This window comes from Podarcis raffonei, chromosome 1 (assembly GCF_027172205.1).
Source record: "Podarcis raffonei isolate rPodRaf1 chromosome 1, rPodRaf1.pri, whole genome shotgun sequence".
NCBI lineage: Eukaryota > Metazoa > Chordata > Lepidosauria > Squamata > Lacertidae > Podarcis > Podarcis raffonei.
In genome coordinates this window covers 31,231,330-31,243,277 of record NC_070602.1, presented here as the reverse complement: position 1 = coordinate 31,243,277, position 11,948 = coordinate 31,231,330, and the positions used below count along the sequence as shown (strand labels likewise).

Genomic DNA, 11,948 nt, shown 5'->3' with positions numbered 1-11,948 from the left:
AAGGGCGCCGCCCCCTTCCCGCCGCCGCCGGCTGCTTCCTTCTTCGCCTCGAAACCCCAACCCCACCGCCGAATAATGCCTCCCTTCTCTTGCCTCCTCTCTGAAGGGGAAGCGGCGCTCATGGGAGGCGACTGAGGCGAGTCAGGGACTAGCCGCGCTGGTCATGGGACTAACGGTCAGTGTCGGTTCCGTGCCTGCTCTGCCACAGCGCACTCCCGCTACAACACTCTCTCTCACTCGCTCGCCCTGCCCCCCTGGCCGCCACTGGCCGGAAGTGACGCTCGAAGCGTTGGGCGAACGAACATGGCTCGCGCCGGAAGTGGGCGAGAAGAACGCTGTGGCTGGGACTACCAAAATGGTGAGCGCTTGCCTCGGGTGCGGGGTTGTGGCGTGGCGTAGCAGGGAACTGGCTGCTCTCCACCCGCGGTCCTCTCACAGTCCTTGTTTAATTCTCCATTGTCGACGGCTGAGCAAAAGCTTCGTTGGGCATAACTCAAACGCCTCGAGTTCGCTAAAGCGGCTCACCATGCTAGATGTTGGACAGAGGCGGGGGCAAGGGGGAAACTGAGAAAGTGTTTTAAAATCCCACCAGGCGTGCTTTTAAATTCGCTCCCGCTTACGAGCGTATGAAATGACTAGCTTTATTGTTGGAGAGGTGCTTCTCAGGACCGGTGCTGTGAGGGAGTAGAAAGTGTTGGAGGGAGGGACTGGTGCTGGAGGTTGTGGGGGAGGGTGGCTGGGTGGGTGGGAAATAATGGCGAGTCTGCTATCCAGAAATAGTTTCACACTTACATTTTTTAAAAAAACAAACAAACCCTACGCTCCTGTCTGCCCCTTACATTTATTTATTTATTTTAATGTGGTCCTGTCTTTGCCTCATTCTAGTCAATAAACCAAATATTTCCTTTGCTGCTCCTTGATGTTCTTTATAGATATTCACATTTCTGGGTAGTTCAGCTGTTGGGGTATGTGAATCCTAGAGTAATATGGAACACTGTTGGCGAGGATAGGTTTGCAGGCAGTAAACAATACATATGTGAATTATGTTCATCCAATGGTTATGATTGGCTGGATCCTGCAATTGTATCTCTAAAACCTAGGGAAGCCAATTTTGGAGCGTTTTGATGAGAACCTAATTTGAGTAAAGATGTTCTTATTATGCATGCTAGATAATAAGGAACAGGATGTATGGAGTGCCTTTCCATTACCAATAAGTTACCATAGCTACCACCCACATAGATCAGGAACTAGGTCTTGTTGGTAAAAGATTTGAGTCTTGGCATCTCCTTTCTTAGATATTAAACACTGGCTGTGACTGCAGTGTGCGTGGAAGAGGATGACAGGTTTTATAGTGTTTTTAAAAAATAATGGTCTGTTATTAATTTTTCCCTTTTAAGGGGAAACAAAAGAAAGCAAAGAAATATGCTGCCATGAAACGCATGATCAGCCTCCGTGACCAGCGCATGTAAGTCTTTTGATAATATTTATTAGTGGCAACTACTGAAGTGTAAATTGTAAGAGTTTTGCATATTTAACAAGACTGAAACACTTAACAAAGTGATCCTATACTTAAGTAAGTCCCATTGAGTCAAATTCATAATGGTAGGATTGTGTGGTGCTCCAAAATGATCTCCAAACTTTTTTTTATCTTGTAATCCTATATTGATACAATTCTTTCCAACAATAATGTCCCTTGGTTATCTACAGTGGTTTACTGAGTAGATGGTGTGTACAAATGATTAAAAAAAAAATTTTGCCACCCCTAGCAAAGAGGCAGACCGAGCAAAACCTAAAGAGAAAAAGAAGGATGATTCCAGTGCAATAAAAGAGAGAGAGGTGTAAGTATCTAATGATTTCCCATCAATTCTGTTGGTTACCTTAATACAAAATTAGAAAGAAATCCCATTTTTGGGACTACAACTCCCATCATCCCTAACAGGACCAGTGGTCAGGGATAATGGCAATTGTAGTCTCCAAACATCTGGAGGGCCAAGTTTGCCTATGCCGGGGGTAGATGTTAACTTTCAGATGAGCATGCTCAGGATTGTGTCTTAACATGAAGACTGTTATGTGGGTGCTTTTAATTTGGCTTGGCAAACACATATTATTACCTGGGTCATTAGCAAACTAGAGCTGATCAAGCAGGTAGTGGGAGGCACATTGCAAGTCAGTGATAAAGTGGCCAAACTTTCTTTATTTTAAGTGTTTTGCTTCTTACACGTATCACATATAGAAATAATTGGAATGAATGATTTTTGGTGCTCTGTCAAAATATTTTGAGCAGAAGGGCTTAGCTGTCTTGAAAAGAAAAGAGATGTACTGGGAGAAGGTTCCACAGCTTGAGGAAACACTTTTTGAAAGCCCTTCTCTTGCTGCAAAATGTTCGTCCCTGCTGTAAAGATGGTACTGAGAATAACACCATGTGGTTGGACCTCAAGAGATGGGGGTTGAAATGTAAAAGCACCCCCTACTCACACACACACTAGAATGCTTGAGCACACTTTCAGCAGTAAATGTGACTTATTGAGTGTTTTGTCCTCTGAGCTTTTTGACACATTTTTCAATACATTTCAAGAGTTTGTAAGCTGAGAAAAAGCACTTCTGAAGTTATACACCATTTGTGGACAGTATGTTTTGTTTTTCCCTTTGTAACTTGATTTGTCCCATGTTTGTCATTTCAGCCCTAAATATCCTTCCTGTTTGTTCTTCCAATATAATACACAACTGGGGCCTCCCTACTACATCCTGGTTGATACCAACTTCATTAATTTTTCCATTAAAGCCAAACTGGATCTGGTGCAGTCAATGATGGATTGCCTCTATGCTAAGTGTAAGTATATAGATCTATTACATCTTGTTCCAGGGTAACATTATTGTGATAAGTTGAGACTATAAAAAGCTCCATCAATGGTGGCACATTGTTAAGACTAAAGTAGCAGTAATGTATGAGGTTCTGGCTTTCATTATTCTTATTGTTGTTGTTGTTGCCATCATCATCATCATCATTTAGTGCTTGCCACTAAATGCTTTCCAGTTAGACTTAACAAGTGTATCCATCATGACTACCAGCTGTTTAAATAATCACTACTTTATTGTTGCATTAATGAAATAAAAAAAGTTCGCTGATTATCAGATTTTACCATAACTGTCAAAGAGGTCTTTATTAATGTTTTACTCAAAATATCAGTTAGATGCACAGAATAATATAAATAGAAATGAAAAGCAGATCAATTAAGAGTGTGCTTTCTATTCTGATAATTGTCAATGATGTGACTGACTTTCAGAGGGCTGCATGAATATTCATAGTTTTGAAATCTAATATTTTCTGATTTAGGCACCTGCAGGAGTTTGTTGCAATTCAGTTTGGTGATATTAAATATTTTCTGTATTCCTGTAGGTATTCCGTGTATCACAGATTGTGTCATGGCTGAAATTGAGAAACTGGGGCAAAAGTATCGTGTTGCCCTAAGGTAGGGACCTATAACTGGACTCTGTTATTGAGTTGATCTAGTTTAACTTATGAATATGGAGAACAGGGACTCTTCCTTGGGGTACAAGAGCTAGATCCAAAATCATTAAACTTGAACAGCTTGTCACTGCATCACTTCTTTTGTTCACCATGCTGAATGTACCTTTTGAAGAAAGCAAGGCAGTTGATCTTCCCAGTCTCTTCTGGGCAGAATTCAATTCTGCCCTCCTAAGTTTGTAGCTTGAGTAGATTATCAAGTTCATAGAATAACTTACTGGCTTGTAGATTCACCAGTTAGATCAAGGTTTCAAGAAAGCAGTTTATTGTGCTACACAAAGAACACTGAGAAAGAATTCAAGAAGGTTTTTGTGTTCCATCAGCAGGCAGAGAACTGAATGGAGTTTGACTTGTACTTCAGTTTACTCTCCGCCTCTCACATGCCCCCAAATCTGCTTCAGAGTATCTTACAATCCTCCAGACTCTGATATTAAGGGTGTGAGTGGGGGAAGGAGAAGAGGAGGTTCAGTTGTGTGCACAAAATTTGTTGCATGAGCACTGGATATAACCCTAAGTGTATGCCCAGGAGAAGGGTTTGAAGCTTCCTATTATTCAATTTACTGGAGGCCAGGCAGTTAGCATACCCAGGCAATACATCTGACAGGCAGGATGACAGTCAGAAATAAACGTTAAGCTGATAATAGCAACCTACAGATTTGGGGTATACCTAGTGAGGAAAAGACAGAAATTGTTTTTCTTCTAGGAATCTTTTAATTCTTCTAATTATGTCAGTGGGCCCAATGCTATCTTAATTCTCTGTTTGATTATATTACAGGATAGCAAAAGACCCACGATTTGAACGCTTGCCCTGCACTCACAAAGGGACCTATGCTGATGACTGTTTGGTGCAGAGGGTCACTCAGGTACCTCTACCTCTAGAAATGTCTGTTCTGTAGGCATGCAGATGTATGTAGCACTGCTTAATTTGCTGAAATTAATGACCTGAATGAAGCTGACATTCAACTGAAGCTGTCTTGTAGCTGATATTGCCTGTTTTGGAAGGAGATGCCACTGCTACAAACAGTTGGTAGTAACAGAGGAGATCCTGTCTCCTCAGCTCTTCAGGACATGTCCTTGGAGATACTGTATTTTATGGGAGGGAGATCTGATGTTGTCTAAAAACTTGTTACCTCTGGAAATTTGTATCCTCTGGCACTCCGTGGCCAAAGGAAAACAACATTTGATTCATTTCTCAGTTACGAGATTATGCTCTTTTCTTTCAGCACAAGTGTTACATAGTGGCTACTGTAGACAGAGACCTCAAGCGGAGAATACGGAAGATCCCAGGAGTCCCAATAATGTATATATCAAACCACAGGTAGGTGAGCTCCCACTTGAGAGTAATATTCTGACAAATTAAATTGCAGTTTACTTTGTTATAGTGTATTTTGAAACTTTGCCTGTCGTTTTATAGATAGTCTACCTATATAAAGGAAGGGCTTAACAGTAATAAGAAAACCACAACACGAGTGGGAGAATGCTATTGTGTTCATATCCTGCTGCTCAAACTACTGTAAAAGAAAGCCTAAGTACAGGCAGTTCCTCTTTTGTATGCTACTGCACACAGACACAGCGCCAGGAACCCGGAAGTGGCTGGAAGTACGTGGCTCCTGAGAAGACCCTTCCCAGAACCTGAGTAGGTTGTCCATGGAGGGTCTTCTCCTGAGCCAGAGGCGCAGTGGAGCTTTGTTGAGGCTGCTCGGCTCCCCCGCTTAACAGCTGACATGCGGGAAAGTTGCTGCTGCTGCTGCACTACCCTGTACATCAGCTGTTCTGCGTGGAGGCTGAGCAGCCTCAACAAAGAGACCCTTACCAGAGCCCAAACAGGACTTTCTTCTCGCTAGCCACAAGGACACTTCAGAGTGCTCCCCACTTACGTGCATTTCACTTATGTGCGATGAGGCTGGAACGTAACCTCTGTGTAAGTGGGGAATCGCCTGTATATGTAACTGCATTTATTCATACCCATACATGTTTGGTGTTACCACTCCCTTCTGCCCCTAACTCTGTTATCAACTGTAGTTCATTGGTAGAGCACATACTTTGTATGCAAAGGATCCCATGTTCTATTCCTAGTGTCTTAATGTAGGGCTAGGAAAAACTTTTGCCCAAAACTCTGGTGAGCTACTGCCAGTCATCATTGATGATAATGAGCTAAATGGACCCAATGGTCTAATTTAGTTTGAGACAGCTTCCTATGTTCCTATTAAATCAAGATTTGCAAGCTCCTTGGAACAAAGCCTGTCTTCTTGCTTTTTATTAGTCTTTAAAGAACTACTCATTGGCGATGCTATATAAGTAATAACAAGGGATATGTCAAGTAAAAGTTAATACATCATTATTTATATAGTTCTTTATAGACTAATAAAAAACAAGAAGACTGGTCCCTGGCTCCAAAAGCTTGCAGTTCTCATGTCCTTGTTTATTGTTTGCTCTCTTCCCATCAAAGTAGAAAGTGGCATACAAGAGATTTCCAGGTGGTGACCAGACCCATGCCTGCTTAGCTTCAGAAAGATGGTTGCCTTATGGGCCTTCAGATCACTATAGCAAAGGGTTTTATGGATTCGAGCTCACTTAATCAAATGCAATCAAATAATGGCAGCAAATACAGTGGCACCCTTATTGTGTTTTCACTGCATTCCATGGTGGGTTTTTGATAGACTACTTACCAAAATGCTTCATTCATTCTAGATATAACATTGAGCGGATGCCTGATGACTATGGAGCCCCCCGATTTTAACCACGTGTTGAAAAGCATCCAAGATATGTCTTGCTGGGTCCAACTGCCAATTTTTACAACATTGGGCCTGTTACAAGGTTCCTGTTTCTAATTTATTTCCTGCTGTGTTTGAAGCTGAACTGATTTCTTCAAACTTGTCTCTTCGAGAAAAATCATGTGAACTGTACCCTTGCTGTGTGTTCCAGAATAAATATTCATTATTGTTTAGAAATTGGCTTTTGAGAATTTCTCTTTTTTTTATCTGAGTCCTTTCTCAAGTTGCAAATGTTTCAGTTGGGGTTTCTCATGACAAAAAGTTCATAGAATCATAGAGTTGGAATAGACCACAAGGGCCATCTAGTCCAACCCCCTGCCAAGCAGGAAACACCATCAGAGCACTCCTGACATATGGTTGTCAAGCCTCTGCTTAAAGACCTCCAAAGAAGGAGACTCCACCACACTCATTGGCAGCAAATTCCACTGTCAAACAGCTCTTACTGTCAGGAAGTTCTTCCTAATGTTTAGGTGGAATCTTCTTTCTTGTAGTTTGGATCCATTGCTCCGTGTCCGCTTCTCTGGAGCAGCAGAAAACAACCTTTCTCCCTCCTCTATATGACATCCTTTTATATATTTGAACATGGCTATCATATTACCCCTTAACCTCCTCTTCTCCAGGCTAAACATGCCCAGCTCCCTTAGCCGTTCCTCATAAGGTATCATTTCCAGGCCTTTGACCATTTTGGTTGCCCTCCTCTGGACACGTTCCAGTTTGTCAGTGTCCTTCTTGAACTGTGGTGCCCAGAACTGGACACAGTACTCCAGGTGAGGTCTGACCAGAGCAGAATACAGTGGCACTATTACTTCCCTTGATCTAGATGCTATACTCCTATTGATGCAGCCCAGAATTGCATTGGCTTTTTTAGCTGCCGCGTCACACTGTTGGCTCATGTCAAGTTTGTGGTCAACCAAGACTCCTAGATCCTTTTCACATGTACTGCTCTCAAGCCAGGTGTCACCCATCTTGTATTTGTGCCTCTCATTTTTTTTGCCCAAGTGCAATACTTTACATTTCTCCCTGTTAAAGTTCATCTTGTTTGTTTTGGCCCAGTTCTCTAATCTGTCAAGGTCGTTTTGAAGTGTGATCCTGTCCTCTGGGGTGTTAGCCACCCCTCCCAGTTTGGTGTCATCTGCAAATTTGATCAGGATGCCCTTGAGTCCATCATCCAAGTCGTTGATAAAGATGTTGAGTAAGACCGGGCCCAAGACAGAACCCTGTGGCACCCCACTAGTCACTCTTCTCCAGGATGAAGAGGAACCATTGATGAGCACCCTTTGGGTTCGGTCAGTCAGCCAGTTACAAATCCACTGAGGGGTAGCATAGTCAAGACCATAGTTGGGAAGGTTACTTTTGGTGGGGTTATGCAGAAATATGGTAATTTGCCAAACACTCCTGAGTAAGTTAAGCAGACAGTCATGAGAGGATCCTCTTGTGGATCAGGAATTAGTTGAGTCACAGGAAGCAAAAAGTCAGAATAAATGGACAGTTCTCTGAATGGAGAGAGGTAGAAAGTGGATTTTCCCTGAGATCGGTATTGAGACCAGTGTTTTTAACTTGTTCGTTTAGAACCGAACAGTGAGGTGGCCAAATTTGCTGATGATACTAAATTGTTCAAGGTCATTAAAACAAGAAGAGATTGAAAAGAGCTCCAAAATGACCTCTCCAAACTGAGCGAATGGGCGTTAAAAGGGCAAGCACTTTTCAATGTTAAAATGGGTAAAGTGATGCATATTGGGGGGGGAGGATATTAGAGTTTGGATTTGATATCCCCCCTTTCACTCCCCTTCAGGAGTCTCAAAGCGGCTAACATTCTCCTTTCCCTTCCTCCCCCACAACAAACACTCTGTGAGGTGAGTGGGGCTGAGAGACTTCAAAGAAGTGTGACTGGCCCAAGGTCACCCAGCAGCTGCATGTGGAGGAGCGGAGACGCGAACCCAGTTCCCCAGATTACGAGACTACCGCTCTTAACCACTACACCACACTGGCTCATATTAACTTTTCATATACGCTCATGGTGTCTTAACTGGAGGTGACAGACCAGATAACTTGATGAAGTTGTTGACCTAGTGTGTGGAGAAAGCCGTGAAAAAGGTAAATTCCATTCTAGGGATCATTAGGAAAGGAATTGAAGATAAAACTGTCATACAAATCTTTGCTGTAACCACATTTGTAATATTGTGTAAAGTTCTGGTCACCTTGCCTCAAAAAGGATATTGTAGTTGAAAAAAGGGCAACCAAGACAATCAAGGGTCTGGAAACCAAGCCTTATGAGGAACAGTTGAAAGGAACTGGGTATGTTTAGCCTGGAAAAGAGGAGACTGAGATGGAGCTATGATAGCCATCTTCAAATATCTAAAGGGTTGTCACATGGAAGACTGAACAAGCTTATTTTCTCCTGGTCTGGAGGGTAGGACTCGAACCAATGGCTTCAAGTTACAAGAAAGGAAATTCCAACTAAACATCAGGAAGAACTTTCTGACAGTGAGAGCTGTTTGACAGTGAAATGATCTCCCTCATGAGGTTGTGGGCTCTCCTTCCCCAGAGGTTTTTAAGCAGAGTTAGGATGGCCATCTGCCATGGATGCTTTAGCTGCGATTCCTGCACTGCATGGGGTTCAACAGGAAAACCCTTGGGGGTCCCTTCCAACTCTACAATTCTATGATTCTAGGGAAATGCCAACCTCAACACTCCCTCAGCATCTGAAATGTGCCCACTAGTCCCAAAAGGTTGGTGGCCCGATGTAGTGAGTTGGAAGGATGGTAATGTTTTTGTTTTTTTTCAGTTGCCAAACTAATGCAGGATCCATCTTGCTCTGGTCCTACTTGTGGGCTTCTCAGAAGCATCTAGTTGGCCACTTCCAGAACAGAATGCTGAACAAGTTCCACAAGGTTGGCATCACTTATATTTCCGAATAATGAAATCATACCAACAAAAAACCGGTATGGAAGGGGAGGGGCATATTTGATGGACGTTAGCATAATGAAGTTCTGCGACAAGGCTACAGGCTCCCCCTTGTTCCAGGCGACATAGCCCTGCCTTGGCCAAGGCGTTCTCGCGGGGAGCGCCCGTTTGTTGCTCCGTAGAGTCAGTTGCCTGGGGCCGGGCCGGAAACACTCTAGCTTGAGGAAGTCGCTCTCTATGACTCCGGCTATCCACGCAGGCGCAGTGGACCGCACGCGCCCCCGTCGCCACCCGCCGCTTTCGCGGCCTGTGTTTAGGCGCCGTCGCCGCCGCTGCTGCCTGCTGAGAACCGCTTCCCGGCTCCATGTTCCCGGCGTGGGGTTTGTACGGGGCGGCCCCTGGGGCTTACCCTCCCCCGCCCACCATGATGCCTCCGCCGCCAATGACCGGGCCTCCTCCGGCGGTGCTGCCTAACGCCATGCCGCCGCCGGCTCTGGGCAGCTACGCGGCTTCGTCGGCGGCTCCTGGCACCGCGACGGCCGCCGCCGGCACGTCCGGCTTCCTGAGCCTGCAGGAGCAGCACCTGGTCCAGCTGCAGCAGCTCCAGCAAATGCACCAGAAGCAGCTGCAGTCGGTGTTGTTAGGCGGGCCTCCCCCGCCACCCGGCGGGCCTCCCCCGAGCCTGCCGCCGCCGCTGCCCAGCGCCGCTCCTGCTCCCGCCGCCGCTTCCTGGCAGCCGCCCTTGCCCCAAGGGCCGCCCCCAGCGCGCAGCTATCCGAAGCCGTTCAAGCACCGCGAGCCCTCGCCGCCGCCTCTCCCGCGGGACGCGCTGCTCCACAATGCCCAGAGGCCTCCTCTGGCTCTCGGAGAGGATGTCAAGGAGCCGCCTCGCATGGATATGGACATGGACCTGTCCTCTCCGCCACAGTCACCTGCCCAGCCGTACATGCCCCCAGGACCCTCCCTTGAGACGGACCCTTACATGTCTCAGTCTCTGCCGCCACAGAACTCCTCGTCGCAGCCCTACCAGCCCCATTCGAAGTTGCCGAAGGCAGCTCCACGCACCTTTTCGGAACACCCTCCTCCAGCCGTTTCTCAGCCTTACCAGTCCCAGGCTTACCCACCCACGCCCCAGACCTCAGCTTGCCAACCGGGCCAGCCCGTTACTCCATCCGACTCGCGCTTTGCCCCATCCCAGATTCCTCAGCCTTCTCTTGAACCTCAGGAGTTAAGACAGGGCAGTGGTCCAGACATAGATATTAGGTGTGAGCGACAGCAAGCCGCCCTGCACGCAGACCCCTCCACAATGACCGCCCAGGTAAGAATGATGTGTCCGCTGTAGTTTGAATATCTCAATAGGACCCAGGGGTGAGATGTGCATAGGTGGGAGTTGGAGTAAGATAAAATTGATGAGATGGAATAGCAGATTCACATTTAAATAGGAGGCATCTTGGTTAAAATTAGGCCATAGGGTCTAAAGCAAAGATGACTGACCTCCTACCCAGGAGCCTAGTCTTGACTAGACCCATGAGAGAGACCTCACCAGTTTTGATGGTGGTTAAAAAGTGCACACAATCCTGGATGAAAAGAGAGGAGGGATTTAAAACTGCCCAATCCAATGCCCTGGTGATGCAAATTATCTCCTCCCTGGTTATCAGAATGGCCATCTGATGAGTGGGGAGGAGCTGCTGGCATTCCTACTTTCATTTATTTGCTGAGTTATTTCTTTTCTACTGTCATATTGGGGCTGCTTGATAAATTATGCTTTTCCCAAACAAAAAAAGGGACTTCTTTGTGTAGGAAATGTGAAAACTCACAAGTTAGCGCCATGTGAGCGCTAAGTCTGCCTGGACAAGCATGCATAAGTTCATATCTTTTCTTTGAAGGAAATGCTTTCATTTAGAAAACAGTAACAAATAAATTGGCTTTAACGCACCTTTATTTTTTTGTTTCAAAACAGGAGTGGATTGGGGGGGGGCTTAATAGAATCTAAGAAGTATCAGGCCTAGAACATTGGGTTTTTGTTTTTAGTTGTAAGAGTGCCTCAGAGTTAAGCAGAATGCTTTTCAACTCTGAAAATCACAGGCAGTCCCACGTGTTGGGGACTACGAGAGCGCTTCTGAGAAGGCTTGTGCTGTTGTTCCTTTCCTTTTTGATTTGTAATAAGATTCATTTCCTCCTTTAGGAGCAGAGCGGGTATGATTTAAACATGTTGCTCGTTCACAGCAAGCCATAATTTGTTTCTAACTATGATTTTTGTGGCATTTGAAAGGAGCTGGTATGGAATTACCTTGGATTGTGATGTAAGCATTTCACTCCCTGGGGCCCCATGTCCATTTCAGTCGCTCACAATTGATGAGGGAATAACAACAGTGATTTTATTTTCCTTTTTAGTAACCTTCAGAAAAGGTAACTCAACCTGATAGTCATAGGATTGCTGTCAGTGGTATACCATGCAATTGCAGTCCATACTTTACTATAAGGGAGAATGCTGGAGGGGAAAATAACACATGTGCTATTTGCCTGTGTGTTTTCTACTATTCTCTGAACTCTGTGGTATTCTTGTTCCATGCATATATAGCTACTATTAATAATTATTGTGGTGCTTTGTTTATAACTGTACAAAAGGGAATTAGCACTTAGGCACACGTATCCAGGCAGACTTGCCACCCCAAGATGATCTAACATTAATTTTACAATTCCTGTGAAAAATACATGAGAGTATATAAGAAGTGGAAAAGAAA

General features: G+C 44.9%; 2 protein-coding genes across 5 annotated transcripts in view; both read left to right on the top strand.

Annotated features, from left to right (window-relative positions):
• The first annotated feature begins 257 nt into the window (after positions 1 to 257).
• FCF1 (FCF1 rRNA-processing protein) lies at positions 258 to 6,477 on the top strand. Its single transcript, XM_053379412.1, has 8 exons — positions 258 to 358; positions 1,398 to 1,465; positions 1,767 to 1,838; positions 2,682 to 2,830; positions 3,398 to 3,470; positions 4,302 to 4,389; positions 4,750 to 4,844; positions 6,218 to 6,477. The coding sequence occupies exons 1-8, from the start codon at positions 356 to 358 to the stop codon at positions 6,264 to 6,266; spliced, it is 597 nt and encodes a 198-aa protein (XP_053235387.1). The 5' UTR covers positions 258 to 355; the 3' UTR covers positions 6,267 to 6,477.
• A 2,972-nt stretch (positions 6,478 to 9,449) lies between these two features.
• YLPM1 (YLP motif containing 1) overlaps positions 9,450 to 11,948 on the top strand; it is a 53,449-nt gene continuing 50,950 nt past the window's right edge. For 2 of the 4 annotated variants that reach the window (XM_053379372.1, XM_053379364.1), the window contains exon 1: positions 9,451 to 10,522. In XM_053379372.1, coding sequence (XP_053235347.1) covers positions 9,569 to 10,522 — 954 coding nt within the window. In that variant the 5' untranslated portion in view covers positions 9,451 to 9,568. Of the gene's footprint in view, positions 10,523 to 11,948 lie in introns of all 4 variants that reach the window. The other 2 variants (XM_053379381.1, XM_053379389.1) reach the window with 2 other exon arrangements.

Excerpts from the sequence above, each read along its gene's own strand:
- FCF1 (XM_053379412.1), top strand. Across the intron at positions 1,839-2,681 it reads GCAATAAAAGAGAGAGAGGT|CCCTAAATATCCTTCCTGTT; the intron begins GTAAGTATCTAA and ends TTGTCATTTCAG. Across the intron at positions 4,390-4,749 it reads TGGTGCAGAGGGTCACTCAG|CACAAGTGTTACATAGTGGC; the intron begins GTACCTCTACCT and ends CTTTTCTTTCAG.